The sequence below is a fragment of the Alexandromys fortis genome, unplaced genomic scaffold (genome assembly GCF_014885135.2).
Source record: "Alexandromys fortis isolate MF-2015 unplaced genomic scaffold, M_Fortis_MF-2015_v1.1 scaffold_122, whole genome shotgun sequence".
NCBI lineage: Eukaryota > Metazoa > Chordata > Mammalia > Rodentia > Cricetidae > Alexandromys > Alexandromys fortis.
This window is the reverse complement of record NW_026068004.1, coordinates 2,293,862-2,321,861: the sequence shown is the minus strand read 5'-3', so window position 1 is coordinate 2,321,861 and position 28,000 is coordinate 2,293,862. Positions and strand designations below refer to the sequence as shown.

Sequence of the window (28,000 nt, the reverse complement as noted above, 5' to 3'; positions counted from 1 at the left end):
GGTCAGGATTTGTGCTCATGTCTGAGTTTGAAGAGCACTCGTTGACGTGTTCACTGTGTACCCTGCTTGTATCGGTGCACGGCCTTTCACCAGGATATGGGGGATAATCTCAGATTTATCTTTAGCACCATCAGGTGATGGCTGCTGTGTTGGCCAGATTCCACAGTCTATGGTGGAGGGGTGGATAGTGGAGATGGCCAAAAAGATTGTGTGCCCTTCCCACCTCTCAGGCCCCAGAGCGCAGACTGTAACTCCAACTGCTCTGGAAACCCAAGGAGGAATCAATTAATCAATAGAAATCAGTCGTCAAGCATGTAGTAGAGTTTGTCCCTGCTCACAGAGCACACACGGGTGCTAATGTCTGTTATTTTAGCATATGTTTTGGAAAGGAAAATATTTATTGTTTTTTCTTTATTATAGCATTAATACAGTTTCTAAAGTAGTAGCTTTAGAAAACACAATATGTTACATGAAGAAAATAAAACTGACTCATGGTTCCTCTCTATCAGTGTTCATTTAGTACTTTTGGTTACCATTCATCCTTTCAATAAATATTTACAGAGCCCTGCTATGTTGCCAGATCCATGCCAGGTACTGGGGATTTAGGGTGAATAACAGTTCCCATCTTTAGGCAGCGCACAGCCTGGGCTGGATGTGGGAGACAGGCACCACACACGTTGTTACAGATGGCAGTATGTTTATGTCCCCAGGATGCTGGGTCACAGTACCACAAATGAGGTGTCTCAGAGCCGTCTGGATCTGTTCTCCCACAGCTCTGGAGGTGGGAAGTTTGAAATCAAGGTGTCTGAAAGGGTTGCTTCCTGTGCAGACTGGGAGAGGCCGCCCGTCCTATGCCACTCCCCTGCTTCTGATGGCTACTGGAAGTCCTTGGTGATCCTTGGCAGTCCTCAGCTTGTTGGTGCTCCAGGCTGGACTCGCAAACCATTTTCTCTTTTGCTCTGTTCAGTGCTGTCTTTCTGTCGGGAAACCAGTTGGAGTAGGGACAACCTCCACCTCCCACCACTTTCAGGAAGACTTGAATCGCATTTGCAAAGGTCACATTTTCAATCAAGGCCACATTTGAGGTACAAGGTATCAGGACTTTAACCCATAACACTCAAGGACAATACAGAGCTCTGGAGGAGCAAGAGAAGGGGCTTTCTTTGCCTGGGAAGATGGCTAGGAAATGATCTTCAGAGGGGGACTGAGAGGAATTGGAAGCAGGTAGACAAGGGAGGAGGGGTAGACAAGCTAGGCGGTAGGGGCAAGCCATAGAAGAGTGTTCCAGGTAGACAAGAGACACAGTGGAAAGGGGGCGGCAGGTGTCATGCAGAGGGGTGGGTTTCGTCCTGGGTGAAGACAGTCTTTTCTGGTGACTGACCATCCTGGAGGTTGTGTTACTCTAAGTCACTGATTCTGGGGGAATACACAGCCATGTCCCCAGGAGTCCCTGACTGGGAGAAGGCACATGTTACCCTGGAGTACAGCAGGAGATGGGCCTTGCGTTCCACAAGCTTTCTCTGCACAGGAGACAGGGCTCCTCCTGCCCTGCGTCTGCTGGACCTGTGCGTATGACGAGCCCTGAGACAGAGGCAGGGATATGACCGCAACACCTGCATTTACTGTGAGGGCTGTGATTAGGGCTGTGACTGAGACTGTGTCCAGGGCCCGGGTGGCACTCTGAGGCCAGAGCCACAGATGATGGGAGAAGACAGATCTCTCAGGAACGTATTTCCAATGCTCTACTCTCATCAGGGACTATTCGGAGCTTGGTGCCTTCCCTCATAGGACCCAGGCTAACTGGGTCTCAGCTCATTCCCTTACGACACCCTCAGAGGGTTGTTCCTTTTCTGCATGTGATGGCAGAGGGCCTACCCTACCCGAAGCTGCCTGCAACCACCTCTCCTGGGCTGGGTGGGCCCAGCCTGGGTGGAGGAGAAGTGGGTCAGCTGGTAGCCATGGTGACAGCAGCTGCTCCCTGCCAGCTTTCCCATCTCTTCACCACAAACCTCACCGGATGAGCTTCTTTGTCCAGTCCAGCAGAGATGGGAGCCAGGAGGATGGGACTGGGGGCTGGAGTGTGGGAGTGTGTATGTGTTCCAGCTCACAGAAGGGCCTGCCCCAAGCTGGTGTGTGAGCCCCAGCCAGGCTCAGGGTAAGACTCCTGTGAACACAAGTGCTTGTGTCTTTAAAATGTGGGTAGCAGCTTTGTGGGTCTGTGTAATGTGATCACATTTGAAATTATGTGTTCTCTCTCTCTCTCTCTCTCTCTCTCTCTCTCTCTCTCTCTCTCTCTCTCTCTCTCTGTGTGTGTGTGTGTGTGTGTGTTGGGGGGTATTGTCTGGAAAGATAAGAGGTCTCCACACGAGGAGAGTAGGTGAGGCAGCATGATCCCCACACTGGCAGCCTGTGCTTTCTTGGCCTAGCCTGCCTCCCCCCCCCCTCCCATACCAACCCCTGCCACCTTCCCACGTCTCCCTAAGTCATGGAAGGAGGGGCTAGACCTAAGGGCCTTTCCCAGGGTTTGAGGCAGGTTCTCAGATGCCAGAGCCAGCATCCAGCAAGGCTCTCATCCTACCCCACAAACCTAGAGTAGTGGTGGGTGATCTTATTAACCCAGGGGCCTCCCCTTGAGCGGGAGGCACGTGGTGAGTAGGAGCTAACACCTGGACAAGTGTTTACCACGTCCCGGGCACCATCACTCACAGTAAGTAGGTAATTGCCCTTCTGAGCAGTGAGCACACACTGATCTTGTTTTGTAATCTTTTATCTAACACTCCTAAAGCACATGTGGTCATCCCACTTTGGGGAAGAGGAGCCGTGTGCTAGGGAGTGGGGGTGGAAGCCCTCTAACTCTGCTCAAGAGTGGCAGGCAGGCCTGAGTGTCACACTACCCAGCCCTTGAGTATATGCCCCTCTGCGCATCTGACCCATCTGATCATAGTCAGCTGGGAAAGCTGGGTAGGTCCAGGTGGCCATCAGATTTGTGTGTGTGTGCGCGCGCGCGTGCGTGTGTGTGTGTGTGTGTGTGTGTGTGTGCTTTTTGTTTTTCGAGACAGGGTTTCTTTGTGTAGCCCTGGCCGTCCTGGAACTTACTCTGTAGACCAGGCTGGTCTCGAACTCACAGAGATTCGCCTGCCCCTTGCCTTCTGAGTGCTGGAACTAAAGGTGTGCGCCACCACCTCCCAGTGCCATCAGACTCTTCTTAGAGACTCTGAGGGACTTTCTCAGAGTTAATGCCTCCCACCCTGACTGCCAGGTAGTGGTTCTCAACCCGTGGGTCGTGACCCCTTTCACAGGGGTCGCTGAAGACCGTGGGAAAACACAGATATCTACATTACAATTTATAACAGTAGCAAATTTACAGTTATGAAATAGCAACAAGAATAATCTTATGATTGGGGGTCACTGCAACATGAGGAACCATATTAAAAGGCTGCAACATGAGGAAGGTTGAGAACCGCTGGTCTGGGGGGGTACACAGGGAGCAGACAGAGGAAGAGAGGATGGGGCCCAGGGCTCTTGAGCATCCTGGCCTAGGTGAGCCCATGTATTAGAGAATGTTGTTTGCTTTTTTTAAATACAGGTATAGTGGCACGTGCCTGTCATCCCGCACTTTGGAGGTCGAGGCAGGAGGATCAGGAGTTCAAGAAGATTGCCCTTAGCTGTATAATGATCTGGTGGTGGTCAGCCTGGGCTACTTGAGACCCTGTCTCTAATTAAGCTTCTTCTTTTTTGTTTTTTCTCCTCCTGGGGATGGACTCCAGGGTCTGCCCACACACACTAGGTACGCTGGCATCCACTCCTGAGCTACACATCCCCATCCTTAAAAAAAAAAAATCTTAAAGCTGCTGGGCTTCAGCAGTTTGACCCTGAAGTACCTAAAGGAAAATTAGGGGACCAGGACTTTTAAAGGAGAGAACGGCAGTACCCATACACCTTTGGCCCCAGCCCTCAGGCGCAGAGGCAGGCAGAGCTCAGAGTTCAAGGCCTTCAAAAACAGAGAAACAAGATCTGAAAATTGGAAGGACTTTCTTAGTGTTCCGCAACCATCCCCAAAATCTGTGTTTTCCTCCAGCAGCTGCTAGAATTCCCTTGAGACAGAGGCCTTAACTCGATTTCTTTTGTGGTCAACTCTTTCCTTGCAGACCCTGCCATCACATTTCCTCCTCCTGGAAGCCTGCCCTGATTGCCTTTACTGTCTCTGCAGAAGTGGAGATTTGCGCAAATGCCCTAGGGGCGTGCTGCTGAGAGGGCACAGCCCCCTGTGATGCGGAACCCCACACCCAGGTTCATCAGTTCGGTGAGCTTACCTTTCCTTCCAGACGAGAGGGAGGGCGGGCGGGCGGGCGCTCGTGGCTGGTGCTGGGAAGTCAGGATTGAGAAGACTTGGGTGCATCTCTTTTTCCATCCCAGGCCTTGGTCTCCACCGCTGTAGTTAAAAGGCGAGAGTAGGGAGGACAAGCCAGTGTGGAGGTGTTTCTTCTGAGCTGGTACAGGAGCACCGTCGAGGGGCTTCTGAGGTCTGTCTGGCCTCTGGAAACAAGGTAGACTCGTGGTGTCTGCTGTAGGCAGATGGTGAAGAAGGGTGGAGGAACCTCAGTCACTTGCTGTCCCTTGTGCCTCACAGTGCAGGCACCCCGGGGTGAGGTCCTTGTAAAAGTGGGTGGCTACATTCATCTTGGGCTTTTGGGTGCTTCATTGACTGCCAAGAAAAACTTCCTGGCTTGTCAGTCACATAGTCAAAGGGGGCAGAAGGCCGCAGGGGCCTTGCAGTGCCTTGAGACCTGCTCCAGGAATTGTAGTGTCCCTAGGGGTAGCAAGACCCCAGGTAGAGGCTCCCCTCCGAGGGCAGAAAGGGAAACAGCAGGCCCATTCCTGGGTGTCTCCCCAGGACACCTGGGAACCATTTCCTCTGCTGTCGTGTAGTGGGTGGGAGCACCCTGCCAAGTGAGGCTCCATCATTGGAGGGCATCACAAGAGGGCCCCGGCCTTGATGTGTCATGAACTGGGCAGGGAAAGAGTCCAGCTCCAGCAGGGGAATGTGATGTAATGTGACCTTCATGGAAAGGACATTATGTTGTTCATCCGGCAATCATCTGGGCCATCAGCATATGGCATGCTGTGTTCAGGGTTCTCTCAGGCCTCACTAGATCATGTCTCTGCCACCTCCCCCTTCACGTCCCTGTGATCTGAGGGCTCAGGGGGTTGCTTTGCAATGAACTTCCTTCCTCTGGGGCCCAGTGTGATTGATCCCTGGCTTTCCTGCAGAGAAGACTTAGAGACAGGCATTGTTGTTATCCCCGTCACCATCCTTCCTTGTTTTGAGACAGGGTCCAACATAACCAGGCTGGCTCTGAACTCATTATTTAACCGAGGATGACCTTGAACTTCTGTCCCACTGTCTCTACCCAAGTGCTGAGATCACAGGTCTGCCAGCTAGACAAGCCCTCTGCAGGCTCAGTTGTATCCTCAGCCCAAGAATCCCAGTTCTGAGCCTTCCACTGACGCAGACAGTCTCAGACTCGGCTCCCTTGACTAAAGGACTTTTTTCAGAGCACCTAGTGTGACCCCTTCCGTGTGACACAAAGGTGAGGAAACCAGGACCCAGAAAAGAACACAGGAGGAATCAACTTCCGTTCGGAGTCACGCTCCGATGCCCAACCCTCCCGGATTTCTGTGCCCCGGTGCTTTAGGTCTGGCTCCTCCTACCTTCATGGGGAGTGGCCTGCAGATGGGGTCACCCCAGCCTTCATCAGCTCTTCAGGTGTGTGCTTGAAGGTGAGAGCATGGTTCTGTATGGCACAAAGTCCCGGATGCCAGTCCGCTTGTCGGTCTGTTTATTATTCATGAGGAAACATGAACTCCCAGGTTGGCAGAGTCTGGAATTTTGTCCCTTCTTACCCCTCAAGTGTCCTGGAGGCTCACCAGGGAGCTGTGTGCTTTTAAGCTCTAGTCTAGTATTTATGTCCCTTAAATGCTTGCACAGCCTTGGGGAACTTGGGCCACAAAGAAAGGGTTTTCTCACAGAACCCAGAGATGCAGGGTGGCGCCTGCCCTGGAGGGTGGGCCCTGGCTTTGGATAAGATCTGCACTGAGGGGCAGGGGCTACTGAGCATGTAGGCCTCTTTGTAGACGCAGGAGATTTGGGTTCAAATCCAGGCCTTGTCACTTCCTAGGAGAGTGGGCAAGGAGACCTCTGATTCTCTGAGACTCTGTTTGCAGCTGCCCTGAAGAGATAATGAGGCGCCTCTCAGAACTACCGTAGTGGGCAGATTAGACTCAGGCTGCGGCAGATTCACAACACCAGATAAGCCCTGTCCCGTCTCGCGCCAGAAGACTGACTGTACAGATACCCCCAAACCCTCACACACTGGCACAAGGACTGGAAACTAAACAGAAGAGATCGTCCCAGGCCACAGGGACTTTCCGTTAGCTCTAAGGTTGATGGAGGATGAGAAATACAACCCCAGACTCTGCAATGCCACGGGGGAAAGCAGTCCACAGCCCCAAGAAGGCAAAAGGAGGCCTTGACTCACCCTCTTCTATTCAGCCTTAGTTCACTGGTCTAGCAGGAGCCATGCTGGCAGGAGGACAGGTAGCCGTGCTCAGAGGTATGGGGGCTGTCTTCCTTGGCAGCCAGAAAAAAGGCCACCCTCTTCCACCTTCATTTCCCCTCCCCCCTCTTCTGCATCCTTTTGAAGTCAGGCTCCCTCAAGCGCAAAATGTCCTGACCCCTGGGATGTACAGCCAGCCCAGGAAGAGACTGGATGCCAGTGTAGAACAAGGGAATGAAGGGCCAGAGAATGAAGGGCCGGGTTTCTTACTATGCCTGAGCAGATGCCAGCTGAGCGGCCTGGTACCTAACAGCCAAGTCATAGAGCTTTGTGGCTGGAGACCCCACTTCTGGGGCCAGAGCTGTGACTAAGTGGGTAAAAGACTTGCTGTGCAGACATGAGGGCCCAATGTCAGATCCTCAGCTGGTCAAGCCAAGTTATTGCGCTCCTTGTACAGCAAGAGACCCTGTCATAGAAAACACGGTAGAGGATGGTGGTTGAGGGTGATGCTGGACACTGGCCTCTACACATACAGACACCAAGAGACACCAGCTCTGTGTAAGACAGGCCCGCAGATGCCTACCGCCCCTCCCCCCGTGTTCTCAGAGCCCTCTGTCCTCCTCTTCCCTGGCTCTTATCGTAACCACCATTAAATATTTAATGGTGTAATTGGTTATTTACTGTCTGTCTGCCCTCCTGGACTGGAGGTCTTGGGAGGGCAGGACCAAGTGGACCTGGCTGGCTGCTGCTGCATCCCTGGCACTCCGTCCTAGCCTTGGAATTTTAGGAAATTAAACATTTGTTGAATGCAGTTAATGAGGACAGTAAATTTTTATACTTTGGAAAGGGATTTGGCAATATAACCCAAGAATTTCTTTAAAAAGCCCTAATATGAGGCAGGATGCTTTTGGATTTAATGGAGAACACTGATTCACACTGGCTCAAGCATAGAAAACATCTTCTTTCTGAACTGAGTACCAGGGAAAAATGGGCTCCAGGTTTGGCCCTGTTCTCCGTGCTGTGTGCTGTGGTCCTCGGCAGCACTGGGTTGGGAGGTGAATTATTTGAGCTGTGGTCAGATGCCTACTCCTGAACAAATAACTTGCTGGACAAGAAAGCCCTTCACCTTAAGCTAATCAGAATGTGCTCAGAAACAAGATAAGGTAGCGCCTGGCCAAAGCCATCATCTGCCAGCCAGCAAGGATGGGTCTGGGGGTCTGGGAAACTCCCAGCATTCTATACACACACACATACACGCACACACGCGCGCGCACGCACACACACACACACACACACACACCTGCTTATCCATTGCTAAGGAAATCGGAACCAGTGCAGGAAGATGCTCATCTCAGTGTTTGCTTGTTTTCTTTGAGACGGGGTCTCTTGGAGCCCGATCTAGTGTGACCCTGAACTCTGATCCTCCTGCCTCCACCTCCCAAGGGCTGGAATCACAGGCGTGACCCATGCACCTGCCTTGGATCAGATTCAGGAAGTAGCTGCATTGAAATATTTAAGTCAATTATGTGCCGTCTGTAACAGGGACGATTACAGTGGCATCGAAACATTTACACAAAGTGTTAATGACGTTGGGAAATGCTACAATGTGATATTAGATGAAAAATACCAGGATTTAAAATCGTATTTACAATATGAGTCTAGTTGTTTTTTTAAGAGCACCGAATGGCGCTGGGTTCAGTACTGGCAGTGAGGCCTCTCTGAAGATGGGGACTGTGATTTTTGACTGCACTTCAGGCTTTTCTGGGCCAGCCCCTTCTCTTCTGCCCTGCACAAACTTTTGTTCCTGTTCTTGTCATGCCCTGTGACTTGTCCCTCCTTGGGACTGTCCTCTGTGCTTTATACCCAGCCCCTTATTTAATCCTTACAGCCGTCCTGGGAAGTAAAAGGGCTTTGATGTTTTTGTTGTTGTTTTGCTAAGGTATTTATGGATACTCCAACATGTTTGGGCACAAAGTCACCCAGCTAGTATATGGGAGCCTTTGGAGTCCCACCCCAGCCTGTCTGTACTCCAAACGAGGTGGTCTGCTGCTTGCCCATATCCAGACAGTAAAGGTCCCATTTTTCTTCTCTAGGGGTTTTGTTTGTTTTATTTGGTATATTAAATTTTAAAAATTACATTCATTTAGTGTGGAGGTGGTGCTCCTGTACCGCAGTTTGTGTGGGAAGGTTAGAGGTCAACTTTTGGCAGTTGAGTTCCCTAGGACTATGTGACTTCCAAGGGTAGAACTGAGGTTAGGCTTGGCAACAGGCCCCTTACCCACAGAACCAGGTCCTGGCCTTGGTTCTGATTGTTGCAGTGCTGGGAGGCACGGAGGGGGGGTGTGTGAGAGTTACATCCCAGGCCATGTCATACACACTAGACAGGTGATGGTGCCCCATTTATTGAGCCAGACTTGGAGATTTGTTTGTATCATCCTTACCACCTCAGAGAGACCAAGCGAATGACCCAGAGTCACACAGCAAGGAAATGGTGGGGTGTGGGAGAGTCACGTGGTGTCATGTGGAACCCCTTTTTCTCCCACCCATCTTCAGAACTGCCCGAAGCCCTGCCGCCCTGGGGACCATGTTTAACGGGGAGCCTGGTCCAGCCTCAGCTGGGGCCTCCAGGAATGTGGTACGGAGCTCCAGCATCAGCGGCGAGATCTGTGGATCCCAGCAAGCTGGGGGTGGGGCCGGGACCACCACGGCCAAGAAACGACGCAGCAGCCTGGGAGCCAAGATGGTAGCTATCGTCGGCCTGACCCAGTGGAGCAAAAGCACACTGCAGCTCCCCCAGCCTGGTGAGGGGTGTGGGCACCAAGAGGTGGGGAAGGGGGAGCGGAGGAGGGGAGCATGATGTTGTTGAGTCCCCAGCGACTAAGGGTAGATGCACACTCTGCGAGTGCTTTATGAGTTGGTGTGTGTGATGTTCTATAGTCCTCAGTGGCCAACAGTAACAGCCCAGAGAGGGAAAGTCAGGTGCTTCAGACTGCACAGTGGAGGGTGGTGGCATCCGAACTTAAGCCCTAGTTGTCCCTCCCAGTTCCTGCTCTTTTTGTGCTGCTGCCTCCACACACTGACTTCTGCGTTTATCAGAAGTTATTTGAAACAGCCATGCTAAGGGACCCCACACTTTTGTAGACACATGCATCCTCACAATCCTGTTCTAGTTGTCATTTCTCAGTCCCCGTAGGACAAATAACCCCACAAATATAGTTGCATAGTCTCACAGAGGTGTTGCAAAGTCATAAGAGAGGGGCATGAACACATGGCTCTTGCAGTGACATGTCTAGAGTGTTCATTTGCTCAGGAAAGCGACTTCTAGTGCCAGGAAAGCATGGTCCAGTTATTCTCATTACACTGTCCGTGGTCACAAATAAACTCTAAATACTGCTCTCTGAACATAGACAAAAAGGCCTGAACACATCACTTAGATGCACACGCACCTCACAAAGCCACACATGTGCCTATGTAGGGAATGCATTTTCAGACATCTGCCTACAGAATTCCAGTTAAGTTCAGACTTGGGGGGACCCACCTTGTCTTACACAGCGACATGTGGCCCCCACCTCACAGAGGAACTTCTCCCCACCCAGACCGCCATTTGTGGCATTGGTCCAGACACCAGCTGGCTTTGTTTTAAATCTCTTCCTGCTTATTTTGCTCAGAGTAACAACTTCCCCCAAAAACCTTCAAGCAGGCAGCTGGACGGAGGTGGGGAAGGGTAGAAAGCTGGAGTATCAGGGAGAATGCTCATCAAGACGCCCCATTGGGGCTGGTATTTGGGGGTGCTTTTCCATACCTTAAAATAGATTTTTTACAAAGCTGTCTACAGAACACGGGGGATGGTCTTTTCCAGCACTCCAGCTCCATGTGCTTTCTGCTCAGGGAGAGACTAGATAGGAGGGTCTTGAGGTTATTAGTACCTTTGGGTGGACAGTGTAGGCTTGGAAGGAGGGAGCAGGAAGGTGGGAAGTTGGGCTGGGATAAAATGAATTATTACAAAGTCCTGGACATGTTGAACCCCAGAGGTCTGTGTCTGGTATTGTAAGCACAGGAATCCACCTCCAGACTCCACAGACATCTCCCACGCAAAGCGATTGGAAGAGACAGTCTCCAAGGCCAAGGCAGGGCCTGAATCTCTGGGAGACATTGGAGGGGTCTGCTGTGGCTTCAGACAGCAGCAGGCTGGGTGGGAGCAGATGCCAGGACAACCTGCTGCCTTGGGGAGAGACAAATGATGCTGGGCCCTCTGGATGCCTTGTCTTGGTGGGATGTAAGGACATGACTAAAGGCCCAAGGTCTGGGGCCAGGGGAATTGCCCAGATGCCTTTCCAAGTGCAGGTCCCTGTGAATCATCTAATCACTGAATGTCATAGCAGGAAGGGCCCTCGAGGTCATCCCGTCTGATGTACTCATTTATCTATGAGACTTCCAGAGCCCAAGGAGAAGGCCCTTCCCTGGAGAATGACCTCAGGCTGGCCTTTGCAGCCACGCCCCATCATTACTAGCCGGGTAGTTCAGACTAGCTGCTTCACGTCTCTGAGTCTGCTGTTTGTTTGTTGGAGACAAAATATGTGCTGTCCAGGGATTAAATAAGATAGATGTGCAAAGGTATCCAGCCTCTTGTGCATGGTACATGGGAGGCGCTCAGAAAAGCGTTGGTACTTTTCTAAAAGGTTTATTTTTTATTATTTTTAATGGTGTGCGTGTGGGCATGCGTTCGTGTGTGCATGTATGTCTGTGTGTATGCATGCACGTGTGCGTATGTTCATACATCCGTGCATGTACACGTGTAAGCTTTGAGTATGCCAGCGCCTCAGCTTGGAGCATCATCCTGGCTGGGAAACTCTGGGACTACAGGCCAGTATGTGGTCACTTCACCAGGGATTGCTGCTCTGAGAAGAGGTCTCAGAAGGGCGCCCCTGTTGCCCCAAGTGGAACAGCTTGATTCCCTGTAGGGCTGGGCTATGGGGAGTCAGGAAGAATTCCCCTCCTGGGTCCAGCCCTTGGGGCTCCTGGCCTTCTCTTGCAAGAACCCCACTCCCCCAGTTCATTGATACCCTTTTCCTCTTTGTTCCTTTGCCCCAGTTTACATAGTCTGGTCCCCCTAGACCTCTGCCTGTCTGCCCGCTCCCTGTTTGTCATTATGCTGCCCTATTGCAAGCCTCCAGAATCTCACCCTATGCTTGAGAGCTCTCCATGGGACTTTCCGGTCGGGCCTCAGTTTCCTCTTCTGTAAAATGGAGCTAACAATGCACTCTCCCAACTTCCTTTGGGATCTGTCAGTTCTCTAAAATGTAGGAGCAATGAAGGGTGGGGCTGGAGTTTTAGGGTCCTAGGACCTAAGTAAAATCAGGCCTGGCATTAGTTAGACTGAGCCCACATGCAGTCATGCGGGGTGGAAGCAGCCTCTTTCTTAAATGTCCAGTACCAAGGACAGAGATCTTCCTGCCTGAGCCTAAGATGTTACCACAAGCCAGACTGCCTGTCTTCTGCATGTGATGGGACAAGGAACACTGAATTATTGCAACCACTTGGACCAGCTCTAGAGAGAAACCATAAAGTATTCCTTGGGTCAGCAGGGGCCGAGGCTGGACAGGAACCAAGCCAGTGGGAGGATTTTTCTCTTGAGTTTGCGAGACCTTTCCCCCTTCCCCTGAAGACACAGGAGTTTAATCTCTGCTGAGTCACAGCTCCAAGAGAGGAAGCATCGAGGAGGGAAAGTGACATTGTCAGAGGGCAAGGAGTCTGAGGGCTTGGTGGCCTGTGGGATGGGGGAGGAGCCTGGAGAAGTCTGACCTTTCAGGATTCTGCGCAGTTCCCACTCACGGGCGCTCACACTGCGTTGGGCAAATCTTATCTAAGAAGGTAATTTCACTTCCAAATGGGCCGGAGCTTTCCCAGGCTCTAAAAGAGCGTGTGTTGAGGGGGTGAAGATGTGAGGGGGAGGCAGAGTGATTTTCAGCCCCCCCCTCTTCCACACAGACATCTGTCTTCTAACTGGGCTAGAGGGGATGAGGCGATTAGGAGCCAGGGACGGAGAGAGTCCCATGCTAGGTCACATGCCATGTGTGGGTGGACATGGTTATGTGTGGTGAGTAGACGGCCTCAGTTCTAGGTATTAAAGATCACCTATATATAACTTGTCTGACAGTGTACATTATGTCCATGTAAGATTCGGAGGGCCTGTGTAACTTTGTATAAACAGACACATGATATCATACATGAGATTAGTGTATTTATATATGTGATAATAAGCATTCCTGTGTGTCTGTTTTATGCATATGTAAGAGAAATATGCCTGAGCTAAAATGACTGTGTATGCGTGTGTGTGTGTGTGTGTGCATGTGTGTGTGTCACAGTAGCTTGCATTGCGTTTAGAGAACACATCTTTCTGCACGTTGCCCCTGTTCTCATCACCCCTCCTCCATCACCCTATCTGCTAGTATTTGCCCTCCTGACCTTCTCTCATCCAGTAGGGACATCCTGAAGGGTAAGTAGGGCAAGGCAGGAAGAATAAGCCTTCCTTTCCCAAGCCGTGGACTTGAACATTCTCTCGCCAGCCCTCTATCGGCTGCCTTCAGGGATAAGTGTGCCGCCACCCTGCCCTAGGCACCCTTGCCCGCCACTCAACTGACAGTTTTCTTGGGCCTATAACTGGTGGCGGCAAATGGCTCCTTTGGTACAGTCTCTGAGTGCCACTTCCCTCCCCGTCAAGTTGCTCAGCAATCAAGCTTTAGCAGGGGAGTCCCTGCAAAACCCCAGCCTGTCTCCCCTCCCCACCCCCGCCCAGGAGGAGAGCTGTCTAGAGGGACCACACTGCAATGCTAAGGAGGTTGCCATGGAAACCCAGGCAGGCTGGTTTGCTACTCAGAGAGGGAAAGTGCCCTGTGTTTCCTGCCAGGCTGGGGATGGGGCTGGGGGCCCCTGAGTAGAAGGTGCAGAGACAGGGTGAAGGGTTCTGCTGTGGACTTTCTCCAATCCAGTATCGGCCCAGGTCAAGCTAGCCACCCCACCCCTCCTGGAGTCTCGCCTTGCAAGGTCCAACTTGACATTTGTGATGCTCTCTGTTTTTTAGACTTACCTTGAGGAGGCAAGTTTCAAATGGTCAGGCTCCCAATGGGGTTTTTCTAGGGCAGCAGAGAGGCAGTCTTTGAGTCTGGTAGGATATCCAAAAGAGAGAAAGTAAATCTGGAAATCCCATAACAGACAAACTTTCCAGAAATGAGAGAAAGGGGCTCAGACGGAAACAGAATGGAAAGGCAGAGTTAAGAGAACCTAGTGGAGAGGGAGGGCCCCCAAGGTCGCAGGACCTGTAGCTAGCTGCATTCTATTGGGGCGCACAGCATGTCCCTGGGCAGCTTTCTCTGTACCATGACCCTGCTGGACTTGACCAGTCTTAGGGTCAGCTCAATGGTGTCCCAGCCTTAGCAGGTCCCCCCACCTGCTTCTGCCCAGAGGATCACTTTGGTAGCACTCTTTGAGAAGTCTAGGCCATGTTTTGACTTTGTTCCCTCTCTCTCCTCGGGTCGGGGACCCCAGAAGGGGCCACTAAGAAGCTGCGCAGCAACATCCGACGGAGCACGGAGACCGGCGTTGCGGTGGAGATGCGGAGCCGCGTCACACGCCAGGGCAGTCGGGAGTCTACAGATGGGAGCACCAACAGCAACAGCTCCGAGGGCACGTGCGTCCACCTGCCAACTTGGTTTCCAGCCAAGATGTTTGCACACCTCCCTGCCCCAGTCTCCCTTCCCCTCTCCTAGATATCTGGTCCCCGGGTCCCAGGTCTTCCCGGGGCCCCCAGCAGAACACCTCAGAGAAGCACATCATTTGGTCTTTTGTTTCGGAAGGGACGCAGGCTTCCTGTCTCCCGCCCTCCCATCACCTGCCCTGCTCCAGAGGAGATGAGCCGAAAGGAAAATGTGACCCTAAATTCCTTTTAAGCCTAAGCTCATTTTCATGGCTTAGTTGTGTGAAGTCTCTATGAATCACCTTGCTTGGAGATTAAGGAAGGAAATTGGACCAGATCAGTGTGTTTAGAACTGTCACGTCTTACCTTGTGACTCCTAGGCAGGAAGGAGAATCGCTGTGGTGGGTCAAAAGCAGCATTAGAGGAAGAACTAGAAAACGCAGGGGCGCCTGTGTGGCCCTGTGTGGCAGGGGCGACTGTGTGGCAGGGGCGCCTGTGTGGCCCTGTGAGGCAGGGGCGCCTGCGTGGCAGGGGCGGAGGACGGCCGGGAGACCTTAGTTGAGCTCTCCATCCAGGATGCACGTAAGTCAGCAATGCGCTGCGGTGTTGACAGCCCTTTTCCTTCTGCATGTGAGCTGGAGTAAGCGTTTGAAAGTCGCTTACACTGTTCAAAATCAGAGTTTGTAGGTGTTCTGCTTCTGTCTCATCAAGGCCCTATTTTCAGTCTTGAGATCGTGTGGCTTATTTAATATTGAGTTATTCTCTCTCACCACTGTGCAGTGAGCCCTTGGCATCCTATGGGATTGGTTCCAAGACCTCGCATGGATCTAAAACCCACAGCTTCTTGAATCCCTTAGATACACTGGCATAGTGTTTGCACAGTACCTGGACACATCTTCCTGTGTACATCACGTCCTCTCTCGATCACTCGTAACACCCAGTCAAAGCTAAATGCAGTAGAGATACTCACACAGGAATTTCTGTAAAGCTTGGGCTGGTGTTGAATTCAGAATTCTCCTGCCTCAGCCTCCTGAGCACGGGCATTACAGGTGTATACCCCAATTCCCAGCCTAGATGGTATTGTTTAAAGAATAATGATAAAAAAAAATCTGTTTGTGCCCAGTACAGACAACTTTTTTCTTCATACTTTCTATCTATGGTTGGTTGAATCCACAGATGCAAAAGCCATAGACACAGACAGCCAACTGTATCTTCTACCATGGAAACAAGTAGTAAACAAGGAGTTTACTACCTCCTACCTTGTCCACAGCATTGACGGTACCTCAGGCTAGTGACTCCCTGTCTGGAAGCCATGTGCTATGGTTTAACACTTGTACGTACCCTGAGTGAGTGCGGACAGCACCCGTGTCTCCTTTTACAAGTGAGGGAACTGGGGCTCCTGGACGGCAGAGGCTCTTTACCCACCAGCACACTTTTTAGGACACAAGCCACTGTCTACACCAAGGTCACGTGGTTCCATAACCTTTATTCATAATCTCTGTACTGTATACTAGTCACCCCCACCCCTGCCCCACTCCTGAGACTTTGAGTCTGCATCTCTCCGTTTCCTCTGAGGCTCACTGTCCTCAGAATGTGACGCGAGGAGTGGGTGTGGTGGTGCACACCTGTAAACCCAGCACCTGAGAGGTGGAGGCAGGACCAAGAGTTTAAGGTCAGAGACTTAACTACATAGTGTGTTCCAAACCAGTCTGGACTATATAAGAGGCATTATGTCAGTAAAAGAGGGGTGGGTGGAGAGAGCAAGAGGAAGACCAAAACATGAGAGGGCTGGGGAGCGGCTCAGTCAGTAACATGCTTGCTGTACAAGCGTGAGAAACGGAGTGGAATAGAGGTCTCCAGCACCCGTGTAAAAAGGCTGGACGTGCCTATAATCCCATTATTGAGAAGACAGACAGGATCCCTCGGGCTTGCTAGCGGCCAGTCTTTCCAAATCTACAGACTCTAGGTTCAGTGAAAGATTATCTAAACAATTAAGGTAGAAAATGATTGAGGAAGATACCCAATGATGATCTGGCTCTTGAATACACACACACACACACACACACACACACACACACACACACAGAGAGAGAGAGAGAGAGAGAGAGAGAGAGAGAGAGAGAGAGAGAGAGAGAGAGAGAGCGAGCATGCACATATATACCCACCTTAATCCACAAAAAGAATGACACTAGGCTATTGTTGATCATGGTTAATAAAAGTAGATGCCTTGAAGCCACTTCCTGAAGGTGGAAGATGAGCCTTGTAAGAGAAACACAGGTTCTGTCCCATAAACCCATTGCTCCCTGCCCGTCACTGACCACTCGAGTCCCTATTCCAAACTGTCCAACAGGTGTTCGTCTCTGACCCACCTTTTATGGCGGCCACTAAGAGAGCTGTATATTCTAGTTCATGTGGCCCTTGAGCAAGCTATCCCTGTTGGCTGTACCCAGAACATCTGGGCCTGAGGACACGAAGGCAGCGGAGGCAGAAGCTAAATTCATTGCCATTTGTTGTATCTCGTGCTTCTAGAACTTTTCCTTCACACCATCCCCCAGCGAGCCAGGTATCACCCCTGTTGCAGACAAGCCTAGTCTCTTACCTCTTGGAAATGCCTGTGTCATCTGTAAAATTGGATACTGGCTCCTACCACATAGCCTCACGGACTGTTCAGTGCGCCGCTGGCAGCTGGCCCACTTTCAGTCACTGTTGGTTTTTCTTGTTACTGTTTCCAGCCCCTCCCCTCCAGTCACAGACCACCCACAATCACCTGCCATTCATCACAACCTCATCCTTAGGTTATTTTGGTCCCTGCTGCCGTTTTGAGAACCACCTCACCTTATTGACTTGAATTTTAAATTTCTGGTTTAAAAAAAAAAAAAAATCAAACCTCAGTTCTTGGAACTCATTCCAGGCCCGTAAGAGTCCATCCAGCTTGTCTCTCATTGTTGGCCTTGGCATGCTTTCGTGGGAATGCCTGTGTCCAGTAAGCCCTGCCCTCTAACGCTCACTTCGGAAATCTCTGGGGCTTGGGCTGGGATGTAGCTCAATTGGTAGTATGTTTGTCCAGCATGCATGAAGCTCCCGGGTCCATCCCTAGCACTGTGTAAGCTGAGCATGCTGGTACGTGCCTGCGATCCCAGAAGGCAGAGCTGTCTTGATCAGGAATTCAGGGTCAACCTTGACTACATCATGAGTCTGGGGCCAGCTTGGGATGCACAGGACCTTGTTTCAAAAAATAAGAATTCAATGTCTTAAATTAGTCTCTTTCTCCCTCTCTCTTTTTTTGTGGTTTTTCGAGACACGGTTTCTTTGTAGCTTTGGAGCCTGTCCTGAAACTCACTCTTGTAGACCAGGCTGGCCTCAAACTCAGAGATCCGCCTGCCTCCCAAGTGCTGGGATTAAAGGTGTGTGCCACCACTGCCTGGCTTCATTAGTCTCTTTAATGATATTAAAATATCTTTCTCTAAGCCAGACACTGCTTGTTACCCACTTAGGAGACTGAGGCAGGATGGTCATGACTCTGAGGCTAGCCTTGGCTACGTAGTGAAGTCTAGGTCAGCCAGAAAGAAGTACACAGTGGGACTGTCTAGATCATGAATCCTGAAATATCTTCACTGTGCAGCAGTGAATAAGTGTTCACTCCCCGTTAGAGTGATGTAGTCACACTCTAGGTGAGAAACGGAGCCATGGCTCCCCACATGCAGGGCCCCTGATCCGTCCTCACCGTCCTCACCGCTTGCCCCTGCTGCCCTCACATGCCCTCTGCTTTCTTCTGCAGGTTTATTTTTCCCACACGGCTTGGAGCTGAAAGCCAGTTCAGTGATTTTCTGGATGGCCTGGGACCAGCCCAGATTGTGGGGCGACAAACGCTGGCAACACCTCCCATGGGTAAGTCTTGTGGAGGAAGGACAGCAGAGGGAGCTCAGTGGGGCCCTGTGTGCAGCAGGAGCGACAAGAGCCCCAGCCTTCCTCTCCTCGCTGCTCGGCAGCAGCTTTTCCAGACGTGTGTGGGTCCCCCTACCCCGCAGTCACCCTCCCCTGCTGTGTAAATGTGTAAACCGAGTCACAGTGTAGGCTCCTGCTGACCTTCTCTGACTGCGGGCAAATAAGCCACTTCCCTTCTCTACCCCTTGATTTCCTCGTCGGGGGGGGGGGGGGGAAATGGTATCAGTAATCCTGCTTTAGTCTCCAGTCTCAGAACCCGTCCTGAGCTCCTGCTAGATTCTTCCTGTAAAGCATTTTAATGTTCTCCTTAGGAGCTGTGGCTAATTGGACCTCTTACTCCCAGCGGCCTCTGGCACCAGGGGACCTTTAGCCATTTTCTCATCTCTTCCTGGCAGCTAGGAAGTGCTTCTCAAAGCCCACATCGGGTCCTCTTAGCAGCTCTCAGAGCTTCCGGTCCATGACCGGGCAGGCCTCCCCATCAGTCTGACCTGAACTTTGCCTGATCCAGATGTCTCGTCTCAGCCCCGTTCTGACGGTCCTCGACTTTTTGGCCCTCACGGCGGGAGAGAGAAATGAGCACAGGGGAGCTGGGATTCCGGGATGGTTTAGAACTCTGTATGTGGCACTGTCCTTTTCTTGGGGTAGGGATCCCCAAGACCCTCAGAGTTAAGGTTCACTCTCTTCTGGCCCTAGGTATTGGATTTGTTTAATTCTGAGATTTCGGTTGGTACTGGAGCCTGCTCAATATCCCAACCCCTTATCCCTATAAACACTGAGGAGTGCCAGCCATTTCCATGTCTTCGGTGACCCTTCAGAACCTAGAATATTTTGTGTGTGGTGCCCCCTTGTGTTCCAAACCAGGAAAGACAAGTGTACATTCACTTAGGCATCTCGTGATAGGTTGAGATTCTTTGGTCTCATGGCCGAGGCCAGCAATCTCTCACTGGAGGAAGAAGGATGAGCTTCAGCGTGTCTCTGGATGTGGTGAATCCCGCCCCCAAAGTTTGCAGATACCAGCAATAACATGGTGGCTCTGATGTTTGACTGAACTCTCTCACCCATTTAATATTTGGGGGAAGGGGGGGGGGAGGAGGTAGACAGACCAAGTTTATAATTCTACACCCATTTGAAAAGTGTTCCAAACAACTACTATATGATTCTAAACTTAGCTCACCCACGATGAAGTCAGCCTGACCGAAGCCTTTCCCGTTTTGGAGTGAGTTAAGAACTCTCAGCTTTCAGCACGCAGGTGGTGGGGCCTACCCTGCTCCCTTTGTCCAGGGTCAAAGATGTCCTGGGCAGGCTCACAGTTTGGCATCTCTTTGCATGGATACTCTTGTATCTGTCTGACATATACTAAAGAGACTTGCCTGTTCTATGTAGTAAACCAGGTCAGTGAGTTTGGCAGCCCCTTGAGGGTCATTCCCCCGTAGCCTGTTGCAGTCTTCGTCAGTCCCCTTGATGTGATCTTCTGAGAGTTTGCTCTGTCACTGGGCACCCCCTGCAGAGTGGTGTCCTCTGCTCCATCCTCCAGCCGCCCCATCCCGCTTCACCTGGATTCCGTCCTTCTCCCTTGCAGGAGATGTGCACATTGCCATGGTGGACCGGAGCGGTCAGCTGGAGGTGGAAGTGATTGAAGCTCGAGGCCTGACCCCCAAACCAGGCTCCAAATCCCTCCCAGGTGAGGCTGAGCAGGTGGGAGATTTGAGGAAGGATCCTGGCTGGGATGGGGTACTAGCAAGTCCTGAGCACACCAGTGAGTGCCCTTAGAGCCGTGCTGCTGACAGTGACTCAAACCTCGCCTGGAAGGCGGGTGGGCAAGGTGATCCAGCTTGTCCCACCCCTCCCCTACCCCACCCCCTACCAGAACCACCTGGAGGGTGGAGACTAGGCAGGCTATGGCATCTCTCCCAACCATGCTCCTTCATTTTCAGCCACCTATATCAAGGCTTACCTGCTGGAGAACGGGGCATGTGTGGCCAAGAAAAAAACTAAGGTGGCCAAGAAGACCTGTGATCCCTTGTACCAGCAGGCTCTGCTCTTTGACGAGGGGCCCCAAGGCAAGGTGCTGCAGGTCAGTGTTTACAGGGTAGCCCTTCAAGTTCAGGTCAAGCATCAAACCATTTTACATCACCTCTTTTATTATTGTGGGGGTACACTTGTGCGGGGGGCACACGTGTAGAGTGGAACCACTTCTTTCACCTTGATGTGGCTTCCAGGGATTGAATGAGGTCCTCTGTAGAAAGCACTTCACCTGCTGAGCCGTCTTGATTTCTCTCTCCCCTTCCCTCCCTCTTCTTGTTCCGCATCAGTTCATAGGGTTTAGAGCCTAGCCAAATAGCTCCCCAGTTCTCCCAGCTGGGCAGGAGAAGCCTGTGCTTTGTACCTCACTGGGTACTGGGTGTTGCTAGGTGCTCTCTAGAGTGATTCGGGTCTTTCTCAGAACCGATCCTGGGAAGGAGGTGTGGTTTCCCCATCTTACAAATGAGAAGGCGGGGTCTCAGATGAAGGGACTGCCCAGTTGAGAGGAGCAGAAAGGAGCCCAAGTCTAGGTGACTCAGGCCTGCCAGCTCCTTGAGAATACATGTATTGGCGGTGACTCTTCCTGATGAGCGCTAGGGGGCGGTGTTGCCTTATCGTTCACGTAGGCCTAGGTGATGTTCCTGAGCTTAGGGTGTGTGGAGAAGAGAAGAGATGGCCCAGAGGTTAAGAGTGTGTACTACACATAACAGTTCCTGATGTTGTGGTGACCCACAACTGCCTTAGCTCCAGCCCTAGGAGGTCCCTGTACCTAGGCACCTGCCCTCGTGTTTATGCATGCATATACATATACACAGTTTTTTGTTAAGAGTTTTTCACATAGGTAGCCAGCCACTAAGTTAGAAGTGGTGGTGGCTTGTCTTGCCTTTTCTTTGTAACAAACACCTGAGATTCATTCTAAAGGAGAGAGTTTTGGATACTCAGGTCAGTTGGGGCTGTGGAGACAACTGCTCACCTCAGGGCACTTGGGAAGTCAGAAGAGCCTGGAATCCCATAATCCCCTCCAGGAATCCAGCTCTGATGTTTGGGTTTTTTTTGTAAATTTTTTAATATTTATTTATTATGTGTACAATATTCTATGTGTATGTCTCCAGGCCAGAAGAGGGCACCAGACCCCATTACAGATGGTTGTGAGCCACCATGTGGTTGCTGGGAATTGAACTCAGGACCTTTGGAAGAGGAGGCATGCTCTTAACCTCTGAGCCATCTCTCCAGCCCCCAGCTCTGATGCTTTTAATCTTCCAGTTAGTCCAACTCACGGCAGGCTGTTCCTCCGAGCTGTGATGGTTCTGTTGAAAGGGCCCATGGGGTTACCAACCTAAGAACTGCTGAACTCTAGCTAGGGTTGTGGGGTAGAGGCCCAATATCAGATGTCTGGTTTTAAAGATGTTTGAAAAATTGAGCTAATCTCTTCCTCCTCGAGTTCCAGATGGAGATAGGGCAAGGGGCTTCTTCAGGCCCACAGCAGAGTGGAGCTATGACCCAGGCCCTGGACATGGTCTGTTCCTTGATGGAGAGAGCTGCTGCCTGGGGTGCTGGGACGTCTGGAACCAGATCCGCCCAGGATCTGATCCCAGATCACTGTGGGGCATTGTGTTGGTTAATCAAATCTCTGAGCCACAGGGGGAAATGTGTTACAACAGTTGAGCTGTATGGCCCCCATAGGATCCAGTCTTCTGTGTCCCAGGTGCTCAGAAAGTACCTATCCATATCAAGTTTAATTCCGACCCTCCCATCTGTGCCCTGGGGAAGCAGGTAGGTTCCTGGGCCCCCTGCCCAGTCCTGGAGGTTCAGTGCCTCACTCTTCCTCCCCCTGCTGCCAGGTGATCGTCTGGGGAGACTATGGCCGTATGGACCACAAGTGCTTCATGGGCATGGCCCAGATCATGCTGGACGAGCTGGACCTGAATGCCGCGGTCACCGGCTGGTACAAACTCTTCCCCACATCCTCTGTGGCCGACTCCACACTCGGATCCCTTACCAGGCGTCTGTCCCAGTCCTCTTTGGAGAGTGCCACCAGTCCCTCCCCCTCGTGCTCCTAAGGACCTCAAGGAGAACCAGAGGCCAGGGGCTGGGGGGGGGGGGAAGGGAGCCTGTGGCCTCACTGCCCCCTGTACATAGTCTCTGTGTCTTTCTGGACCCCTCGCCCTGCTGCATGCCCAATGACCGCTGGGCTTGTCCCAGCTGGCAGTGGAGACTGTAGTGTGTGTCCATGTATGTTTGTGGTGTGTGTGTGTATGTGTCCGTGTCCACATTATATCTATGTGTCTGGGTACAGTCAGTCCTGGTGACCACATGAACTGCAGTCCATGTCTCTGTATCTTGCTGGAAAGAATCCAAAGGAACATCATGTGGCCACGTCTTGCCCCTGGAGTCTGCAGGGGTGGAAGTAGGGGATGTGGCCACTGGTGGGCCTTGCTTAGCCCCAGCCTGGGTGTCTTATGGTCTCCACTTGGTTTTTCGTCCCGTCTTGTTTCTTTGCCTCTCCCAGCATTGCTGCTCTTTTTTGAGGAATGTAGCATCCATTGCAGCTGACTAGGAATTCAGTCTCTTCCCCCTACCCCAGCCGAGCTGGTGGTCATCCCATTGAATGCATCCACAGCATGTGGCATGCTCACCCCGAGCTCTACCCCGCCCTCCGGGAAGACAGAGGCTGTCTGAGGAGGAGGGGCCTTGAGAGTGTTTTTCTCTGGGGATGGCACCGTCTTACAGACCATGTACAAGAGAGCTGAGTTCCAGGGTGCTGTCCAGACACGCTAGGGGACGTGCTAGGATCTCTTCTCCCCTAGAGTGTGCTCCAGCGTGCCAAAGGAGCTCCCAGTGGGCCCTAGGAGGGTTCCCTGTCAAAACAGATGGCCTTCTTAGGCATCAAGGATGGACCTGTCCCCTTTTGGGCTTGTCCCTGAGGGAGCAGGCTTGGTAAGAGGTGTCATGGGTGGGGCTGCTTGCTGAAGGAAGGAGGGCTATGGCGGAGTTATGCTGAGGCACTCACTGTCCAGAATCCTGTCTGACCTGGAGATTAGCTGCATGAAGCTGCTCTTCAGGGTTCTGCTTTCTTCGCTCATCTGTAGACACTAGTCCCCAGCTGAGGTCCTGGCTCCCCAGGCCTCCAGCCTCCTAGCTTCATGAGCAGCCTGGCTCTGCACTCGAGGGTGCCTCTGTCACCAGCTCTGTACCAGCAATACTCACCCGTCCACCTCCCTCCTTTCTCAAGTGGTCCCCTGCTCCTCTGGGCAGTGGCCTGCATCTGCTTCACTACTCCCCCCACCGTCTGGTTGGGGCTCCTCCCAACCGCTAAGAACCCTGTTAGAGGGCCTAGTGCTTGGGCCAGAGCCTGAGATGGCTGTTGTTACTCCTAAAGGCTAGCTCCAGAATGCTGTATCTGTTCCTCCCCTCTTTAGCTATAGGGTGGAATTGGAGGCTGCCTGGGAGATGGCAGAGCAGCCCTGGTTCATATCCAGTAGGAAGAAGGAGGTGCTGGCGATAGGGGAGAGGAAGGCTCTCTTTCTGCTTCTCTTCCAGCCCATCTCCAAGTATGGCCTTGCCTCTAGCCCAAGTACCTAGGCAGGGAGAGCTACCAGGGTAACTGAAAAATCCTTGGCATGTGTGTGAATTCCATTTGTACCAAAGCTGGGGTGCTTAAAGCCAGCCCAGCCCAATGGCCTCCCCATAGTCAGTCTTGCACCCTCCTTTCAAAGAAAGGTAGTGAAGAAGCCCCCACACGAACTGAGGGTGAAGGGGAAGATAGTGAACAGGGCTGAGGATGTCTGTGCAGGCAGGTGAGGGAGGGAGGTGGTGGTCTAGCTGGGGAGAATATGTATCTCTCATATCAGTAGACACGGGATAAAGTGCTCTGACCTCCAAGCCTTGATGGACTGGGGGCAAGGAGGAAACTGGCTAGCAAAAGGCTGCTTTCATCTTGCTTGTGGTGTGTGCACTGTAAAGCAGTTATTCTCCGGGTGGTGTGAAAGCCATCTGGAGCAGAGGAGGGTCAGTGACCCACTGACAGCATAGACCTTTGCTGATGTGGCACTAGTCACCTTCAGGAGTGGGCGCTGCCAGGAGAGAGGCTCCCAACCTTGCAGTTTCTCATTCCCGAGGGTCAGCCCAGAGGATGTGCTAGAGCCAGAGGAAGGGGTGATGCGCTGAGAATTCATGCTGGCTTGCCTGCCCATGGGCAGCGACTGTAAACTGCCTAGGAGGTGGGCACTTGGCTGTCCCGCCCCTCTCATGGAAGGTAACCCTTGCCCCAAATTGATCTTGGGGAATTCCCTCTTGTTAACACTAAATAAGTAATCCCACCTAGACTCTTAGCCACAGATGTGGGTTGTGTAAGGCTGTACATGTATTAGAGAGGCTGGATTTCAAGGTCTGTTTCTCAGCACCCTGGATGCAGGGCTCCACCGGGATGCCATTCTAGAGATAGCTCTGCCCCAGAAGAGGAGTGTGACCCTTGCCTGGGCTGAGAGCCATCTGCCCTTTGAGTAAAGGACAATGGGTCAAGAAGTAACTGGGTGCTTGTGAGTTCCCTTAGCAACAGGCCACTTCACGTAACAGTCACAGGAGTGGAACTCAGTCATCCCGTCTCCTGTAGGCGGGCCAGATTCACGCCATGGCTGAGACAGGCAGGAGTGACCCCGCAGCGATGCTGGACTCTGGGCAGTGATGAATGACTCAGAGCATGTGTCTCTGTATTTCTGCCCTGCCTGGCCTGTCCCACTTTCTGACAGATGCCTTCCCTACAAGGAAGTCAGAGATGGGACTCTGATAGGAAACATTCTCTAGGAAATGGGCCAAGTCTTGGTTTGACAGGGGGACATTTGGTCCTTTGGGGAAGAACCAGTTCCAAAGGCGCTCTTATCCAGTTTCTCCTCCCACCCAGCTTGACTGAGCATCACCTGTTCAGCGGGTCCCGGGCAATGCCAGGATGCCATGGGGTGGAAGCAGAACCAAGGGAAGCTCTAGAGAGGCGGGGTGGTGGTGGTGCCTGGGTGGTCCTGCACTGGGATCCAGCTCACTCTCCCAGGGGCTCGACCCCCCCACCAGGGAAGCATGCCAGCTCTTCTTTACTGCCAGCCTGGGGGAGACCAGCAGCCTCCCTTTTTTAAAGACTATTGAGCCCTCCTAGGGCATTTCTATGGAAACGAAATGTAGCACAATCTTCGACTGTGTTCCCAGGAGCCCTGTCCTACCCCGGGGCCTCCCACCGTGGGTTCCGCTTTTCCCAGCGACCCAGAGCTCCTCATACCTCATGTTCTCCATCACCCTTGGCCTAGGAAGCAGTGGCACCCCAGCGAGGCTGCCCTTCTGTGTTCTTCCGATTGCGTCCAGCACTGTGCAAACTCTTTTAAGAAGTCTGCCTTTGACCGAGGTCGCTCTCCACCAGGTGGGGAGATGTGCTACTTCATGTGGGGCCTGGAGCTGGCCCAGCAGCATTTCTGTAGTGGCCACAGGGAGGTGGACAAGAAGAGGCCTGCTTCCCTAGCACCTCCTCCTCTCCTGTTCCTCAGCTGTCTCCAGCGTCCTGACACATACAGACTTGTGCTTGTGAATCGGCCCCCTCTCCTGCATCATCGTCTTCCGCTGGATGATCAGCGTGGAGATGGAAACAGACTCCTTCCCTGCCTTCTCCCTCCAGTCTGCTTCTAGCCCAGGTCCAGAGAGGCTGGGGAGATCAGCCGCCATCAGCGAGATCAGGCGTGACAGGATGGTGGCAGGATCGGCCTGGCCTGGCTGGGAAAGGGTCATTTTGAGAGTGCCTGAGCATCTTAGAGCAATGTCAGTGATGCCAAAGAGAGCGACTTGGCCTCCTTGGGCACCAGCTCTGTCGGTGGAGCTGGACAGACACAGATCAGACGTTGGCATGCCCAAGGGAAGGTCCTTGTTCTCTGACAAAGGGCTTAATCTTTCCATGTAGCAAAGCGACTCCCCTCCCCCGACCCTGAGTATGGGCTCCTGTGGGCCCAGCATGGCTGTGCCTGTACGAAAAGCTCTGTGAGTGAGAGACCTAGTCTTCTGTCTCAGCAGGTGCTCCTTGGACAGCATTGCTTTGGAGAAACTGGCTCTGGCTGGACACTCGCCAGCAGGGACAGGGCCTTGTGCCTGCCAGGAAGTCCATACTGATGCCAGGAAGGGTCGCTGGACCTGAGCATCTGCCCCTTAGCCAATGACCTGGACAGGGATGGCTCTTCTGTACTTTTTATTTTCCTCTCTTTTTGCCAGAAACTGTGACCTTGTGTGAGACTCCTCACGGGGCCTTGGCGTCCTCCTCTGTAAACTGGAACATTAGCTAGCTGCTCCATGGCTCCCTCCAGGCTTTGGAAGTCTGTGACTTGGCATTGAGGGTGGTGAGAGGCCAGGTTCGTCTCCCTTGGTTCTCATGCTGGGAGCGGGTCCTCATTTGGTCCTTGCTCAGATAATGCTCCTGACAAGAGAACCCCAGAGTCCAACAAACATGGCTTCACCTCTTTGTGAGTTATGTGTGTCCCACTCCCTTTCGTCACTCTCTGGTCTTGGTGAGAAAGGACTTTCTAAGGTCCCGAAATGTCACCACCTCAGCTGAATCCTGAGTAGGGCCATTCCCCATTCTGCTTCTAGCTGACAGCCCAGAAAGAGTGGACGCTCAGAACCTTTTAAAGGCGTTCTTTGATGGGACAAGAGAAGGAACTTCCTCCCAAATATTTGGCTTTTTAAAACCCCTTCTCCTTCCCAAATGTCTTCTCCCAAGCGTTATCTCGGAAGACAGAGTGGCTGCTTCCTCAGGGAAAGCAGACCTGAGATTTCTAGCGTGGAAACTCACAGGAGGCAGGAACCCCTTTTTTAGACTTTCCAAATGTATCCTGCAAAGAGAGAAAGCGAGAGCCGTTAGGGACCGACAAGCACACTGTTTAGATATCTGAGCTCTCCGCAGTTTCTGTGTGCAGCGTCTTCACACGGTGGCTCCTGGATGGCAGGTGGACAGCTGGGAGGGAACGCCGGCTGTCTCATGTGACATCCTTGCCAATCCCCTTGAGGAGAAAATTCTTCACACGGCTTCTGCATGTACAGTATTTGGGCAGAAAAAAAATTAAAGTTCATTTGAAATTGGTTTCACGCGTGGCTTTCTGATGATTGAATAATGAAAGAGACAGGGGACGCTGCCTTGGCCGAGAGACAGCAGAGGCGTACAGCTCATAAAAGGCACGGCCCCTGCTGGGAGCTTAGCTGCTACTGCGACACTCCTGAGCCATGGAGTCAGACTGGCCAGTTGGTTTCCCAGGGTGGTCTCCCAGGGACCCTTGTTTACTGGCCCTCAAGGTTTTCTGTCTCCACAGACTCCACAGGGCACACCTCAATAGAGCAGACAGGAAGGACAGAGCAAAGGCCGCTCAGGTATAAGGTGACTCTGCCTCACCTGATAGAAACAGCCAACAGTAGTCGAGCTCTGGAGTTGGGGGTCTTGCAGTAATCACTGACCTCGGCAGCACCCTTTGCCCTCCCTGTTCCTAAAAGATGTGAAAATCCTAAATACAAACCGTGAATTCCAACAGCTGCTAAAACGTAGCACAACATGATTAAGCAGTGTTTATCATCAGCATGCAAGGTATATCATTATTATTAGAAAAATTCATCTCTGTAATTTACTATATTAATAGATAAAAGGAGAAAATGTGTTTATCCTAATACAGAAAAGACATAAAGGTTTAGCCTACTTATAATAATAAAGAACTCCTAGCACACAGAAGGTGACTTTAATTTGATAATCATCATATATCAAAAAACAAAA

At 51.9% G+C, this 28,000-nt stretch overlaps 1 protein-coding gene across 2 annotated transcripts in view; it reads left to right on the top strand.

Moving 5' to 3' along the window:
• Rims3 (regulating synaptic membrane exocytosis 3) overlaps positions 1–27,323 on the top strand; it is a 41,062-nt gene extending 13,739 nt beyond the window's left edge. Inside the window, exons 2-8 of one of the 2 annotated variants that reach the window (XM_050161303.1) lie at positions 4,211–4,303; positions 9,111–9,358; positions 14,103–14,244; positions 18,029–18,138; positions 19,775–19,876; positions 20,130–20,269; positions 22,059–27,323. In XM_050161303.1, coding sequence (XP_050017260.1) covers positions 9,142–9,358; positions 14,103–14,244; positions 18,029–18,138; positions 19,775–19,876; positions 20,130–20,269; positions 22,059–22,277 — 930 coding nt within the window. In that variant the 5' untranslated portion in view covers positions 4,211–4,303; positions 9,111–9,141 and the 3' untranslated portion in view covers positions 22,278–27,323. Of the gene's footprint in view, positions 1–4,148; positions 4,304–9,110; positions 9,359–14,102; positions 14,245–18,028; positions 18,139–19,774; positions 19,877–20,129; positions 20,270–22,058 lie in introns of both variants that reach the window. The other variant, XM_050161302.1, reaches the window with a different exon arrangement.
• Positions 27,324–28,000: the final 677 nt, after the last annotated feature.